The 17,054-nt window shown below is 36.3% G+C and overlaps 1 protein-coding gene across 1 annotated transcript in view; it reads right to left on the reverse strand.

Moving 5' to 3' along the window:
• The window catches only part of POLR3GL (RNA polymerase III subunit GL), a 164,572-nt gene extending 149,157 nt beyond the window's left edge, over window positions 1-15,415 (reverse strand). Inside the window, exons 1-3 of the mRNA XM_053705434.1 lie at window positions 15,350-15,415; window positions 4,550-4,712; window positions 1,535-1,664 (exon numbers count right to left, since the gene is read on the reverse strand). Coding sequence (XP_053561409.1) covers window positions 1,535-1,664; window positions 4,550-4,669 — 250 coding nt within the window. The 5' untranslated portion in view covers window positions 4,670-4,712; window positions 15,350-15,415. The remainder of the gene's footprint in view (window positions 1-1,534; window positions 1,665-4,549; window positions 4,713-15,349) is intronic.
• Between the last annotated feature and the right edge of the window lie 1,639 nt (window positions 15,416-17,054).

Below are 17,054 nucleotides of genomic sequence, written 5' to 3' on the forward strand. Positions count from 1 at the left end.
GTAAACAATAACATTTTTGGTGTTTACTATCCCTTTAAGCTCTTATAACTTTATTGTGCAATGTTTGTTTTAAATAATGTTTATTAGATAGTGTTATTATGAGTGTAACTGCACTTTTACAACTGTTTTTGATGTGTCACAAAAAAGTGAATCAGACATCCAAGGTTGCACTATCCTGCCATGCGTTGACTTTAATTACGCTCAAACTTGCAAAACGAGTGCAAACAGCTGCGATAAACCCGATATAACTCGCAAGTAAGTTTTAGCGAGCCACTCATAATCTGGCCCTTTATAGGGTATTCAATTTTAAGTTTAATGTCTCTTTAATGGGACAGTATACATTAATTTTTATATAGCTGCATGTAATAGACACTACTATAAAGAACAAGATGCACAGATACTAATATAAAAATCCAGTATAAAACTGTTTAAAAACTTATTTAGAAGCTCTCAGTTTAGCTCTGTTGAAAAGGTAGCTGGAAAGCCCACTGCAAGTGGGAAATAAGACCCCCCCCCCCTCCTCCTTCTTTTGCATATGAAAAGACCCTTTACACAAACAGGAGCAAGCTGGAGAAGGTAGCTGACGGTATTCTCATAAAACTTTGGGGCTTGGTTAGGAGTCTGAAAATCAGAGCAATGTTATTTAAATATAAGCAAAACTATAGATTAAAAAAAAAAAAAAAAAAAAAAAAAAACTTTATGGGCTATATAAATAGATCATCTACAAAACATTTATGCAAAGAAAAAAATTGTGTATAATGTCCCTTTAAGCACATGTCAGATTCTGTTTTTTGTTTGTAATTTCTTAAGTAAACTAGGGTTTGACAAATCCCAGAAACTAAAGCGCCACAGTCAAGAATTTTAGTCCTGGCTCCTAACATTTTCTATTATTCCATGTATATTTATACACAATCACCTTTGTTTAGCTCCTAAAAATAGTGGCATTTTAAACAAATTTGTAGACTATGGGGCCCATTTATCAAGCTCCGAACGGAGCTTGTGGGCCCGTGTTTCTGGCGAGTCTTCAGACTCGCCAGAAACAGCAGTTATGAAGCAGCGGTCTAAAGACCGCTGCTCCATAACCCTGACCGCCTGCTCTGAGCAGGCGGACAGGAATCGCCGGAAATCAACCCGATCAAGATCGGGTTGATTGACACCTCCCTGCTGACGGCCCATTGGCCGTGAGTCTGCAGGGGGCGGTGTTGCACCAGCAGCTATTGTGAGCTGCTGGTGTAATGCTGAATACGGAGAGCGTATTGCTCTCTGCATTCAGCGAGGTATTGCAGACCTGATCCGCACTGTCGGATCAGGTCCGCAAGACCTTTGATAAATAGGCCCCTTTGACTTTGTTTTCCAGAATACATTATGTTACTGAATTGTTTGTGTTGTAGGTTGCCATATAATTCTGATATCTTTTACTGGTCTTATGTCCATCAAACCTATATTTAGACAAAAGATACAAACTAAATCACATCTCAAAAAGTAGAAATTCCAGAGATCAGAAAACAGAACGTAAGTGACAGGTAAAACATACCTTTCTTGTGGGAAGCAGGTTTGATAAAATAAGGAAGGCTTTTCATTGCACCGCGTAGTTCTTGTTTTAATGCTAGCATATATTCCACCTCCTCCCCTGTCTGCAGTGGAACAGACTTGTAATCCAGAGCCTGGATCAGAAAAGAAACACAGCAGAACTCATGTTATATCTTTCCAATGTAATTAGACAGTGACATGCCATCACATCAAGCCTATTCTTAAAAGAAAAAAAATAATAAATCTGCACATTCAAAGGGGCTATATAGTCTAATGATAAACTGTACATATTCATTAAAACATTTTTTTTTATTAAATAAGTGCATGTTACAAATTATATAGAGGTTACCACATAGGTTAAAGATAGACTCAGGAGTCACAATGCATTCCCAGTCCTGAGCCAATAAGGAGCAGGATACACATTCATCCGTCAATCGTTAGCTGTGTTCCGCTTAGGACCAGCACAGTAGAACGCTTGGGGTTAAATACAGCTAACAAAAGAGCATATGTTTAATCACAAAGTGCTCTCACACATTACAGCATTTTATTATTAGACAAGAAAGTCCCTTTAAAAGGGACGGTCAACTCCACAATTTGTATTTTTTAAAAAGATAGATAATCACTTTATTACCCATTCCCCAGTTTTTCACAGCCAACATGGTTATATTAATATACTTTTAATCTCTGTGATTACCTTGTATCTAAGTCTCTTTTGCCAGCCCCCTGATCACATTGCTATTTAGTTATCTATTGACTTGCATTTTAGCCAATTAGTGCAGTGTCATCCACAACCCACGGACGTAAGCACAATGTTATCTCCACATGAACTAGCAGTCCCCTGTTGTGTGAAAAGCTAAAAAATCATGTGATAAGAGGCTGTCTGTAGTGGCTTAGAAACAGGCAGAAATGTTGAAGTTTAAATGTTATAAAGTATATTAATATAACAATGTTGGTTGTGCAAAGCTGAGGAATCGATAGTAAAGGCGGTATCTATCTTTTTAAACAATAACAATTTTGGTGTTTACTGTCCCTTTTAATAATTCAGTATGGTTCCTGTGAGCTTTTCAGACAAGTTATTTCCTTGTGGTTCCGGAACTAGTTTTGTGCATAGACCCACATTAGAAAGGACTAAGAAGGCAAAGAAAAAAGTAATTGGCATTCTAACAAAAAGAACAGAAGTCAGTATAGATTTTCCTTGAATCGAACAAATTGTTTAACTATATCAATAATTTTTATTTGTAATGCAGCAACATATTCCGTAGCAGTGGAAACAAACCTTGGCAAAACATATATAAAAGAGTCTAGTCTGTGCAATACTTTATAGAACCTAAGAAAAGATTAAAAGCAAACATGATTTTGTTTGATGCTTTTCTAAGCAGTGACCACCTACAAGCAACCTGCCTCATCTTGTTCAGATGCAGTAATTTGTGCATGCAAGCCAAACATTATGGTGTGGAATCAGCAAATGAGCAGCAGGTCTGGGGATCTACTGTATGTCACATACTTTTAAATGAAACCCTGAGAATAAAGAATATAGAGGATTCACACTAGCAATAACTGTTTCACCCCTGCAAAGAGGTCAAGTCTATAGAAAAGTTCCAAAATCATACAAAAAGCTTATTGAATAGAGTTTTTTATTAGACTGGTAAAAATGTATTGATCTGACACTGTACAAGGTACATGGGTGTTATTAAATTCATTTAAAAATCTTGTAAGTGGCTCATCACGGGATTAAAACATATGGGTTTCAGTTTGTATAACCCTGCTGTGTGACACACTACTTATGGGAATTTCGATGGATTGTATATTATCCCCTTAACTTCTACTGCTTGATTTTCAAAGCTAGAGCACTTCAGCCCATGTGATCTATGTCCATGCTAAAGGTAATGAACAGTGGTACAGTAGTAAAAATCTCCATATGGCCATAATGAAAAATGTCAATTCATTCCTTGCTAAAAATTTCAGACAAATTCATTCAGCCAATCAAACGTTTCCACTAATCCCAGTCAAGCAAGTGGGAACATTTTTTATCCCTGACTGGTAAACTATAGTGGTATTTTTCCAACATATACTAGTAATAGCAGAATATGGGCAGTTTACATGCAAACAACAGTTCAGCTTGGTACACCAGCCTTGGATGTTCTGGCAAGATCAGAGGAACCAGCATGCTCAGCAACCTCACTAAAGGCTTCCTGTTAATATGCCTATTCTGCATCCTTTTGTCTGCTCTACATTAATCACCCCCTATTTATTTTACTCTATTGGCTGAGTGATCCATTGAAGAACTATAGGACTGTAAATGCAGTAGATATGTCAACAGGATGTGAATTATTCAACAATGATCAAGTGACTGACTGGAATTCATGGATACTTTTTTTTTTTTTTTTAACTAATAAAATAAGTTTGCATATGAGTACATTTTTAAAGGTTGTACATTTGCAATTATATTGTAACTGTAAGGATTATAAAAAGCAAAAAAAAATACAGATGTCTACTTGATTTCTTAAAAGGGACATTTAATCTATTTTTTTTTCTTTCATGATTTAAAAGGAGCATTCAATTTTAAACTTTCCATTTTACTTCTACTATCTAATTTGCTTCATTCTCTTTATATACTTTGTTGAAAAGCAGGAGCTGCTGATTGGTGGCTGCATATAGATGCCTCGTGTTATTGGCTCACCCATGTACATTGCTATTTCTTTAACAAAAGATATCTAAAGAATGAAGCAAATTAGATAGTCAAAGTAGATTGGAATGTTCTTTAAAATTGTATTCTCCATCTGAATCATGAAAGAAAAATTTTGGTTTTCATGTTCCTTTAACTAGTAGAGACAATATAATGAAGATAAAAGGAGGAATGCAATAGTTATTCACTTCTATTAAATGTGTAAAATTAAAAGGGTTACTTATAGACCCTAAATAATAATGTAAAATATTTCTTATAATTTAAATTTATCAGTAAGACGTATACCATGAAGTGTAAATTTAGTGTAGACAACACATGCACCTTAAAACTTACAGGAAACAATGGAGGCGGTTGTAAAGTGGGCGGTGGTAAGGCTTCACCTCTGCTGATTCCAACAGCCTCCACATTAAAGGTCATCTGGCCCCGACCTCCACCTCTGCCCCTGCCAGCCATCTTGTCCTGGGCCCAGACAAGAAGACGCCAATCAAATCTTCATCTGAAAAGAGGGTAGGGTTTTGTCATTCTAGTTACATAATGAAGCCTATGAAACAGAAATCTAGTACAGTATAGTTATTGAGCCACACATAATCAAGGGTCACTAAAGAGTTTCTTTTTCAAAATATATTATTAACTTTGGCAACTTCTGACCTTTCCTATATATGTTTAATGTTATGACAAGACTGGCAAATACCAACATTCATGTTAGTCAATTGTGACTCAACAATCAAAATGAGAAAACAAAAATCCCAGGCAAGTGCCAATAAATTGCTCTTTACTAATACATTCAATGAGAAATTACAAAATACATTTTGCAGTCAATCCTGGTTCAATTTCTTGGTACTTATTAATAATATATATTTTTTTATTTTACACCAGGATTTTGGTTACTCACATGTCAAAACTGGCAATAAATATAGCAATAGTTTTGTGATGTAGCCCTTATTAATGGAAATGTATTGATACTGTATTTGTGATGGAAGCATGGATAAGCCTTCACTCTAGTGCACACCTAGCTGTTAAAAGCGTCAAAACGGAATCTATACCCATTGGTATCTATGAGTTTACCTAACAAATAAATCCATCAGGAAATAATCAGACATGTCTTCCTAAAAAGAAAAAGTGATCAAAGGTAACAAAACACGTAAAAAGACTGTGAAACGGTCTAAAAACATAAAAAGATGAAATTGGCCAAAAGTTAAAAAGCCTGTAAGCTTTTATCCCCTCAACAGCAAATATTGTAATATTTTAAAGAAACAAAATAACTCATTATTAAAGGATTACTTTCTGTTATAGTTTTTAAGCTAAACAACTAACATATTAAAGTTAATAAACATTAATTAAAACCTACTGACCTATATTTTCTCCAAAACCAAGTTTCATAACGTTCTAAAAGTTATATCTTTTATTCGCTGATGATGTCACGTTATCCTGCCCACTATTTTCAGCACTGCATGTTCAAAATACTTAAACCAATAACTTTGTGTTTAAAGCGCCATTTTGAAACCTAGGTATTGTAAACGGATTGGTACAGAGCAAAGGATACCCACGGAGTGGGTTTGGAAAACAATTAAATTTGCAGACAAGATCTCTGATATACGGTAGAGATATGTTAATGAAATGCTATTGATAAAAAGTGTATTTGGGGTAGTTAGTTAGTAACAGGCATAGAAAATATTTACTTACAGTGGCCCTTTAATAGTATGTATATAATAATACAGTAATATAATTCAGTCTTTTGATTCAGTCCTCTCAAGCCAACCTACATTTTATGACCTAAGGAAAAAAATCACTGATAATGGAACTGAACATTTTAATACAGCCATTTATCTAGATTAAGAATGCCATAAACTTCCTGCAGACACACATATTAGTCATGTTACAACTACCCATTCATTAGCCCCCGGAGCCATACAACCCCAAATCAACCAATAAAAAACCTTCTCTGATGCCGAATAAACCCAATGATATATACTCTACTACAATAACCCACCCTGCTGGAATGCACAAACTACACTTAACCAGTACAACATAATTCTTCTACCCTGTTACAATTGCCTAATAATTATTACCTATGAATACGTATTTATACTTTTTTTTTTTTTTATGCATATATTATGCATAAAAAAAGAAGTCATAAGTAATCCATGGTTCCCAGGGATTTGTTATGCCCTTATGTCGATAGGCTATCTTACAATCAAAATCTAGGTGAGGATATGTAGACATACAGTAACTATTTTCAACTGAGGGATTAACTTTTACGGCTAGAAAAGGGCAGAAAACAAAACTCAAGCAAGCCTAACCACAGGGAGCACTGACTAATTATTATTGGATAACTCTATTAAATACTTAACTTTGAACATTCATAATCTACAAATAACAGCATCAGCCAAGAAGAAAACCATTTTCAGTGTTAGCATAGCTCTTAACATTTGTGGCTAGGAATTAGGGACTCTGGAAGTTGAGCAGGGCCCCCATCGAGTGGGGTTGTCAGAAGGGCAGGTCACAAGTTGATAGTGAGTGGGATTGTGGGTATTTCTGAGTGGTCAGTGGGCGTGTATAGGTGGTTTTTGGGTGTACCGGGGCAGTTTGTGGGTGTCTCTGGGCAGTTTGTGGGCGGTTCTAAGGAAAAATATGAAAATATGGCTGTCTAAGAGGGACAGTGGGTCACAGCTCAGAATCAGGGACTGTCCCTCTCAAATAGTGAAAGTTGGGAGGTCTGGTGTTAGTAATTTCAATGACAGATCTTTAAGATGTTCCAAAATGGAAAATAACATAAAAGTTAAGATCAAGTTCAAATTTCTGCCTGAGCAAATAACTATCCAACATCCTTTGGTAGACATACCAAAAAGCCCACTATTTAACATATTTCCTGTTATAGTAAAATTTGCTCTCTTTCCCATTTTTGTAATTTCAGGCCCTTTGAAAAATCTTTTCTTACTTATTATGTTTCGCCATGAAGTTCATAATTCATGGACAGAATTCAACATCCAATGGTATTCTATTACACGGAGAAAAGATAGCTAGCAGGCAAAACGCCCATACCTTACACAGAAAAATTAGCAACCCTAGGTTAAAAAAAAAATTAGAACTTCATAATCAAGATGCAATGAAAATTCAACTCTCCTCAGCGTTTCCAGAAAAATGATATGAACCTTTGCTGGAGATGGAAGGTTTACATCATAAGCAGATTTTTTTTTTTACTGCATGTCTAATCACAAGTACGGTTATACGTGTAAGTAACATGAATATTACATAGTTGATTGCAACACCAACTGTTCAGTGACCAAGTAATCAATAGGTTTTTGGTTAGCCAACAGCAGCTCTTAAAGATTTGATGGGACTCCCAGTTGAGTGGGATTGTAAAGCAATTGGAAAACCATCATTATCTTTATGCACTGATTATACTGAGCATGTGCAAGAATTCACAGAATATACGTATAAGCATTTGTGATTGGCTGATGGCTGTCAGATGATACAGGGGGAGTGGAAATACATAACTTTGAAATTTGCCAGAATTTTTTTTACTACTTATTTGAAGTTAATAACACAAGTTAAAACGAGAGCGCCAACATATAAAATTCTAAATTGAACGATGATTGATAATAACTAGAGCCGTTCATATAAGAATCCCCAAACACACGGGGTACACAGGTAGCTTCCTCTTCAAATATTCTCTTGCTTGAACAAGTTGCATCCAATCTATAAAACATAAATGAGAACAGGGCGCCCCAATAGTGTAATATCTTCAGACGAGATGTAATCATCTAAAAAAAACATACGCACAGATTTTAGAGCACCCAATTAGTGCTATTTATGCAGGCTGGACTGTTCATCCAACAGTCCAGACTCCATGAATAGCACTGATTGGGTGCTCTATAATCTGTGAGTACGTTTTTTTAGATGATTACATCTCGTCTGAAGATATTACACTATTGGGGCGCCCTGTTCTCATTTATGTTTCATTTGAAGTTTAGACTAAGTGCCATTGCATTGCCTTTTTATCGTACATTTGTTGATTATGCAAATCTACTGTATTTCATGGTCCTTTAAGATTAGTTTTTCATGGCAATTGTAGCGATTATATTACATATTATATACTTCTATTAAATCTTCTTTCTAAATGAATATTAAGATCCATTATTTAAACATGGAGATGCAGGTGATTTTCTAGGGCCCTCCTGGGGGGGCCCACCTCACACTTTGAAAGCCACTGCTCTAGATAAATTAAATTCTGTGATGAAAGTAGTTACCAGCACCAAGTTGTAGGTCAAGGTACTCCTGATGTAGCAGCTCTGAATGTAATGACACAATTATTCACATACACTATATGGGCAAATGTAGACACCATTACTAATTATTGAGTTCAGGTGCTTCAGCAACATCCATTGCTAACAGGTGCATACAATTTAGCACATAGCCATGAAATCTCCATAGACAAATATTGGCTTTACAATAAGTTGTACTGAAGAGCTTGGTTACTTTAAACGTGGCACTGTCCTAGGAAGCCACCTTTGACACAAGTCAGTTGTGAAATATTTCCCCTACTAGATCTGTCTCGGTCAACTGTAAGTGCAATTATTGTGAAGTGGAATCATCTAGGAGCAACTACAATCTAACCATGAAGTGGTAAACCATGCAAACTCACAGAGTGGGGCTGCCAAATACTGAAGCGCATAGAGTGTAAAATCAACTATCATCTGTTGCATAACTAACTACAGTTCCAAAATGTCTCTGAAAGCCACAATAGCACAATAACTCCGTGTATAGAGCTTAATGCAGTGAGATTCCATGGCTGAGCAGCTGTTCAAATGCCTCACATCAACATATGCAATGCCAAACATTGGCTGGAGTGGTGTAAAGCACGCCGCCATTGGACTCCGGGAGAAACTCTGATGAATTGCTCTTCATTATCTGGCAGTTTGATTAAAGAATCTGGGTGTGGTAGATGTCAGAACGCTGCCTACCAGAATGCATAGTGCCTAGTTACCTACTGTAAAGTTTGATTGAGAATAGATAATGGTCTGGGGCTGTTTTTCAGGTCTTGGGCTAGGTTCCTCAGTTCCAGTCAAGCGCAGCCTGATTTTTTTATGTATGGCACAAACAAACATTGGATGAGCGGTGAATAGGCCACCTCTTGGAAAAAAAAAGATCTTCACAGTGGGCTGGCAGCTGTTGGGGTAAGTATAATAAAAGACAGAAATTTTTTATCCCTTTTGGGTGCGTTTTTACTATGAAGTACAGCTACAGATTGCCTTTTTACACAAGGATTTCATATTCAAATGGATATGAAACTCAAATTTTTCTTTCATGATTCAGATAGAGCATGCAATTTTAAGCTAAACGTAGCCACAAATCAGCAAGGGCTACCCAGGGTGCTTAACAAAAAAAGGGCCAGCTCCTAAGCTTACATTCCTGCTTTTTCAAATAAAAATTCCAAGAGAACGAAGAAAAACTAATAATAGGAGCAAATTAGAAAGATGCTTAAAATTGCATGCTCTATCTGAATCATGAAAGAAAAAATGTGGGTTTTATATGCCTTTAATGTCTTATAACATTTAGTTTACCATCACTTTAAGTAGAGGCACAGTCTTTACAATATAGCATATAGTGAAATAAGCTGATGATTTCTCTCTATGCCTTAAACAAAAAAGATTGGGGCTTAGCTAGCACTCTTTCCTAAGGATAAGTGATATAAGTTAAAACAAATCATTTTTAATAATATTCGTTTAAAAATGAGGATAATTCCTCTATAGTGCGGTATGCACCACACCAACCAACAACAGCTCAAATCAAATCATGTAATTATCCCCCTGTTTCCTGGCCGATATCAGCATTCGTTGGCATCAGGTGCCAGAGGTGAAAAACATGAGATTATAACTAATAAAAGTAGCATGAACGCGTTTTGGCCTTGGTATTGGCCTTCTTCCATGTAAAAAGTTGACAAGCCGAAGCCCTGAATGCCACCATTTTAAATATGGTTCACATGAACCTAGATCTTTCAATAGCCGTTCGGTAATGAACAATGCCTACCACGGAGCCAATCAATGCTGACAAAAAATGATCCGTAGGCGTGTGATTTTCATCCTGATAGCGGTTGGTTAATTCTATGAATGACGTCATGTAGTGGGCTTTGTTTAATGTATACACATTAGGGGCAGCACCGGACTGGATTCTCTATTTCAGTCCTTTTTCCAGTATTACTAGGTCCTAGTGCCAGCACCACTTTTTGTTTTATCTATTCTCTCTATGCCTGCATGTTTTTTAGTGCCTCGTATCCTGAATAAACACTGAAAGTCCTGTTGAATGCCAAAAGTTCAATTATGATAAATACAGAAAGGCCTGCTAAATACATCTGTACAAAACTATAAGTTTTTAGAGTGTTAGGAGATCCTTTAACATAGGAGGCCCTACAGGGTACTAGAATACAAATAAGAGAGAGAAGGTAGGAACTCAATAAGTTACTACACACAAGACACGGATTTCAGCACACTAATTTTATTAGTCAATAATTATCGTTGACCCACCAATCATAAGTGGTTGGATACAGTGCCTCTCATATCATGGATACACATCATGAGAAAAAATCTACAAATGTATAGTATGGACAAAATAATTAAAGGTTGTTAAGATTACCTAAAACACAAAAGAGTAATAAAGTGAAGCACAAAAATAACAAGGCAACACCTCCATTAGAGGGTGGTTTTGCGTCCCTCTAGTGAAAAAATGGCCACCATAGTGATCCATGAGGATCTATGATTGCCAGTTAAGATGCTCCAAGACCCCCAAAATTGCATAAACCACAGTAAAAGTACAGCCTATAGTTAATACAATGTGAATCAATTGCAAACATATATAATGACCATACAGCGCCTCTACTAAAGGGTAACTTTGCTTGACAAGCTAAAAGATCTGGCTACCTTAGTAATCCATCAGGCTCTATGCTGCAATAAACAGTAGGATACATGCATATTGTGCGTGTGTTACATTAAAGGTAAGCGGATCTGATAAGGGTTATGTACAACACCTGTTTCAGAGGACACCACTATAATATAATAGTACATGGTGTCATGAAAATAATAGTACAAAAGGATCTATGAACCCCCCCCCCAAAGTGAATCAGGACGCTACCAATACAAGGTAAAGTACAACTTTAAGAACAAACACAGAAGCATATGTTATAGCGTCTACAGCAATGGCTTTACTTTAAACGCAACCAGTGGTCGTTTAATTGTTAGGAAAACTTTTGCCCTGAGGAAGCTCCAATTACGCTGTAGTCACGTGAGGGGTTAAAAGCGCGTCGGCAGGGACGCACTCAGAGCGGGTTGCTCTGTCTCTTACCGAACGGTCAGCTTTTCAGCTTCACAGAAGGAAGGAAAAGTTTTTTTGCAATTCGCAGCTGTTTCTTACCTATCAAGCTCTTGGAAACAAGCTTTTGGAAGTTTGCCAAACAGAATGGTAAATTTGTACAAACTTTATTTCCATCAGAAAACGCAACAGACTTCTGCTTTATGCAAACATTCTTTGGAGAATAGCTGCTTATGCTTATGTGGAGGACTAAAGGTGGTAATTATAACATATACACCTGAGTAACAGAGGAGAATCACAGCTTACTACATTGAACTTTTTCCTAACAATTAAACGACCACTGCTTGCGTTTAAAGTAAAGCTATTGCTGTAGACGCTATAACATATGCTTCTGTGTTTGTTCTTAAAGTTGTACTTTACCTTGTATTGGTAGCGTCCTGATTCAATTGGGGTGTACATAGATCCTATTGTACTATTGTTTTCATGACACTGTGTACTATTATATTATAGTGGTGTCCTCTGAAACATGTGTTGTACATAACCCTTATCAGATTCGCTTACCTTTAATGTTACACACGCACAATATGCATGTATCCTATTGTTTATTGTAGCATATAGCCTAATGGATTACTAAGGTAGCCAGATCTTTTCGCTTGTCAAGCGAAGCTACTCTCTAGTAGAGGCACTGTATGGTCCTTATATATGTTTGCAATTGATTCACATTGTATTAACTATAGGCTGTACTTTTACTGTGGTTTATGTAATTTTGGGGGTCTTGGAGCTAAGCATAGATCCTCATGGATCACTATGGTGGCCATTTTTTGCTTGGGATGCGAAGCCATACTCTAGTGGAGGTGTTGCCTTGGTTTTTCTGTGCTTCACTTTATTACTCTTTTGTATTTTAGGTAATCTGAACAACCTTTCTCTGAGTGCGATTTAAACTATTATTAATGGTTCATTTGCCCACACTATATATTTGTAGATTGTTTTCTCATGATGTGTATCCATGATTTGAGAGGCACTGTATCCAATCACTTATGATTAGGCTTACCATACGTCCCGTTTTTACCGGGATTGTCCCTGTTTTGAGCCCCTGTCCCAGTGTCCCACCCGTTTTTCATTTTTGTCCCGGTTCTATCAATCATTCAAGCAAATTCATCAGACTAGCGTAGTCTGATGAATTAGCTGGAATGATAGAACACCGGCAAATCTGTGAATTAACTTTGTTGCGCATGCAGCATGCACTGTCTTTTACAGCTGTCTGCTGCCCGTCGGAATGTGCGACCGTGACGTCACCACATTCCTGCAACAGACGGGTCGCAGAATCCAACTGATAACGTGTGCTCCACCTCTGCTTCACACTCAGTGTTTTAGGCGCCTTCAACTTAGGAGAAAGCATCGTGGGGCTGCACACTGTGGCTTCCTGTTGCTGAAGCAAATACCAACAACAACAAAATTCTTGACTCTTGCAGATCTTCTTGCTGATAATAATAAGTACGTGTGAGTTACTTACTACAATACAATATTACTTGATCTTTTCCTTTTTTCATATGCAACCACATATCTTAGGCTGCTATCTCTATCTGCTATGTGATATTATTATTTATTTATATTATTAGATATCTCCATTAATAATTGTGCTTCTGGGGTCACTCATCAATCATCATTAATTATGGATGGTAAACTAATAATTGTGCTGCTGGTCATTAATTATGTCAATATAATTGTGCTGCTGGAGTCAACTCATCATCATCATCATTAAATTAATGATGATGATTGATGACCCCAACAGCACAATTATATTAACATAATTAGTGATGCCCAGCAGGACAATTATTTTAACATAATTAATGATGATGACCCCCAGCAGCACAATTAAATTAACATAATTAATGATGATGACCCCAGCAGCACAATTAAATTAACATAATGATGATGATGACCCTAGCAGCACACTTATATTACCTTCATTAATGTAATTAATTATGTTAATATAATTGTGCTGCTGGGGGTCATTATCATTAATTATGTTAATATAATTGTGCTGCTAGGGTTATCACATCATTAAGTATGTTAATATAATTGTACTGCTAGGGTCATCATGTTATTAAGTATGTTAATATAATTGTGCTGCTGGGGTCATCATTAAATTAATTGATGTCACTAATTATGTTAATATAATTGTGCTGCTGGGGTCATCATCATTAAATAAATTATTGTCACTAATTATGTCAATATAATTGTGCTGCTGGGGTCAACTCATCATTAAATTAATGATGATGATGATGGATGACCCCAGCAGCACAATTATATTAACATAATTAATGATGATGACCTCAGCAGCACAATTAAATTAACATAATTAATAACATTAATTAATTTAATGATGATGTTGACCCCCAGCAGCACAATTAAATTAACATAATTAATTATGATGACCCCAGCAGCACAATTATAATTAATGATGATGAGTAACCCCAGCAGCACAATTATATTAACATAATTATTGATGATGACCCCAGCAGCACAATTATCTTAACATAATTAATGATGCTGACCCCAGCAGCACAATTATATTAACATAATTAATGATGATGACCCCAGCAGCACAATTAAATTAACATAATGATGATGATGACCCCAGCAGCACAATTACATTAATTATGGATGGTAATATAATTGTGCTGCTGTGCTCATGATTGTTAATTATGGTAATATATTGTGTTGCTGGGGTCATCATCATTAATTATGGTAATATAATTGTGCTGCTGGCGTCATCATCATTAATTATAGTAATATAATTGTGCTGCTGGGGTCATCATCATTAATTATGGTAATATAATTGTGTTGCTGGGGTCATCATCATTACTTATGGTAATATAATTGTGCTGCTGGGGTCATCATCATTAATTATGAATGGTAATACAATTGTGCTGCAAAAAAATGTAGTAATATAATTGTGCATGGAAAATTAGTTCTAGTTGACAAATGCCCCGCCCCTTGGCCACACCCCTGACCACACCCCCACTGGCACCGTGCCAAGTGGTCCCAGTTTCATCTCTAAAAATTATGGTAAGCCTACTTATGATTGGTGGGTCAACGACAATTATTGACTAATAAAATTAGTGTGCTAAAATCCCTGTCTTGTGTGTAGTAACTTATTGAGTGCCTACCTTCTCTCTCTTATTTGTATTCTAATATGTTATTTTAAGGGTCTGCACACTATTCCCTTATAAGGGCTTAACCCAATGTAATTTTGTCTTGGGTTCTCTGATTAAAATAGCTGAACTCCCTTAAACATGTATATTCCCTACAGGGTACTACTGGACTGGTCCCAGTATGAATATACAGAGGATGGGGGTTACCAGGAACAGCACAAGAAAGGGGACTGCTGTGTGGCACGTTCTCACCTTGTAACTATGCAAATGCAGGTAAAATGGCTAAAGTGTGACCAATTATAAGAGCAGAGAGGGTGAGGCAAAAATTAAAATAAAAAGCTATCATCCTCACGGATTGCAAATCATACAAAAAAAGAAAAAACACGCAAGTCACAATCATGACCTATCATAGTACTAGATGATACAGCAGTGTCCAACAACACACACACAGCTCTTGCAACAAAGGTAAATAATGTGGAACTTGGAAGAAGTGTGTTAACACCCAAAACTGCTGCCAAACACAGTACGTGACCTAGTTCCCAAATTGCAGGAGTAAATGTTCAGTCTAACTATATTTTATATATTTGTGGTTAGGTAAATCTCCTTGGGCGTAAACGACTCATTGTTATTCCCATATCTTAGTATTCAACACCCGTCTTTTTATGTTTACCTTATTACGTACTCCCCCACGTGGAACGCATCCCGGTATGCACATACTGATGACGAAACAACTAACCGTAACCACTTAGAGTCAATGTCTAACATTATTGGCTATATCCTTTGCCCATCAGAATTTGAGTAGCCAATCGTGCTAGATTGCGCATTAGAGGGCGTCCCTATAGGCATTCTGTTGCTATGGTGATTAAATGATTGGAGTTTTCGACAGAACAGCGTAAAGAAAAGCGTTAGAGCAAGAGGAACGAAAGTGCAAGGTCTTATATATATTCTCTTTTATCCTGGAGTTTGCACACACGTACACTGTAAAATTTATAGAAAAATAGAAACGTAATTCAAATAATTACTTGGCTTTTCCATTTGAAGTATTTGTTCAATTTTTTTTAGCATTGTTGAAATTTGTATAATTCTATATTAAAATCACTTTTTTATTTCTTTCATTGACCTTAAAGCAGGGGTGTCCAAACTTTGCTCTCCAGAGGTTTTGGAACTACATTTCCCATGATGCTCAGCTACATAAAATGCTGGCTGAGCATCATCGGAAATGTAGTTCCAAAACCTCTGGAGAGCAAAGTTTGAACACCCCTGCCTTAAAGGGACAGTCAACCATAGAATTGTTATTGTTTTAAAAGATAGATAATCCCTGTATTACTCATTCCCCAGTTTTGCATAACCAACACAGTTATATTAATGTACTTTTTACCTTTGTGATTACCTTGTATCTAGGAACCTTCTTCCAGCCCCCTGATCACATGACTGTGATTGTTTATTATCTATTGTCTTAAATTTTAGCATTGTATTGTGCTAGATCTTAAATAACTTTCTGTGCCTGAACACAGTGTTATCTATATGGCCCACGTGTACTTTCTGTCTCTTTGTGTTGAAAAGAGATTTAAAAAGCCTGTGATAAGAGGCAGCCCTCAAAGGCTTAAACATTAGCATATGAGCCTACCTATGTTTAGTTTAAACTAAGAATACCAAGAGAAAAAAGAAAATTTGATGATAAAAGTAAATTGGAAAGTCGATTAAAATTAAAAGTCCTATCTGAATAATGAAAGTTTAATTTATACTAGACTGCCCCTTTAACCCCTTAATGACCACAGCACTTTTCTATTTTCTGTCCGTTTGTGACAAAGGCTATTTTTACATTTTTGCGGTGTTTGTGTTTAGCTGTAATTTTCCTCTTACTCATTTACTGTACCCACACATATTATATACCGTTTTTCTCGCCATTAAATGGACTTTCTAAAGATGCCATTATTTTCATCATATCTTATAATTTACTATAAAAAATATATAAAATATGAGGAAAAAATGGAAAAAAACCACTTTTTTTAACTTTTAGCCCCAAAATCTGTTACACATCTGCAACCACCAAAAAACACCCATGCTAAATAGTTTCTAAATTTTGTCCTGAGTTTAGAAATACCCAATGTTAACATGTTCTTTGCTTTATTTGCAAGTTATAGGGCCATAAATACAAGTAACACTTTGCTATTTCCAAACTACTTTTTTTCAAAATTACTGCTAGTTACATTGGGACACTGATATCTTTCAGGAATCTCTGAATATCCCTTGACATGTATATATTTTTTTTTAGAAGACATCCCAAAGTATTGATCTAGGCCCATTTTGGTATATTTCATGCCACCATTTCACCGCCAAATGCGATCAAATACAAAAAATCGTTCACTTTTTCA

This window comes from Bombina bombina, chromosome 1, assembly GCF_027579735.1.
Source record: "Bombina bombina isolate aBomBom1 chromosome 1, aBomBom1.pri, whole genome shotgun sequence".
In the NCBI taxonomy this organism is placed as follows: domain Eukaryota; kingdom Metazoa; phylum Chordata; class Amphibia; order Anura; family Bombinatoridae; genus Bombina; species Bombina bombina.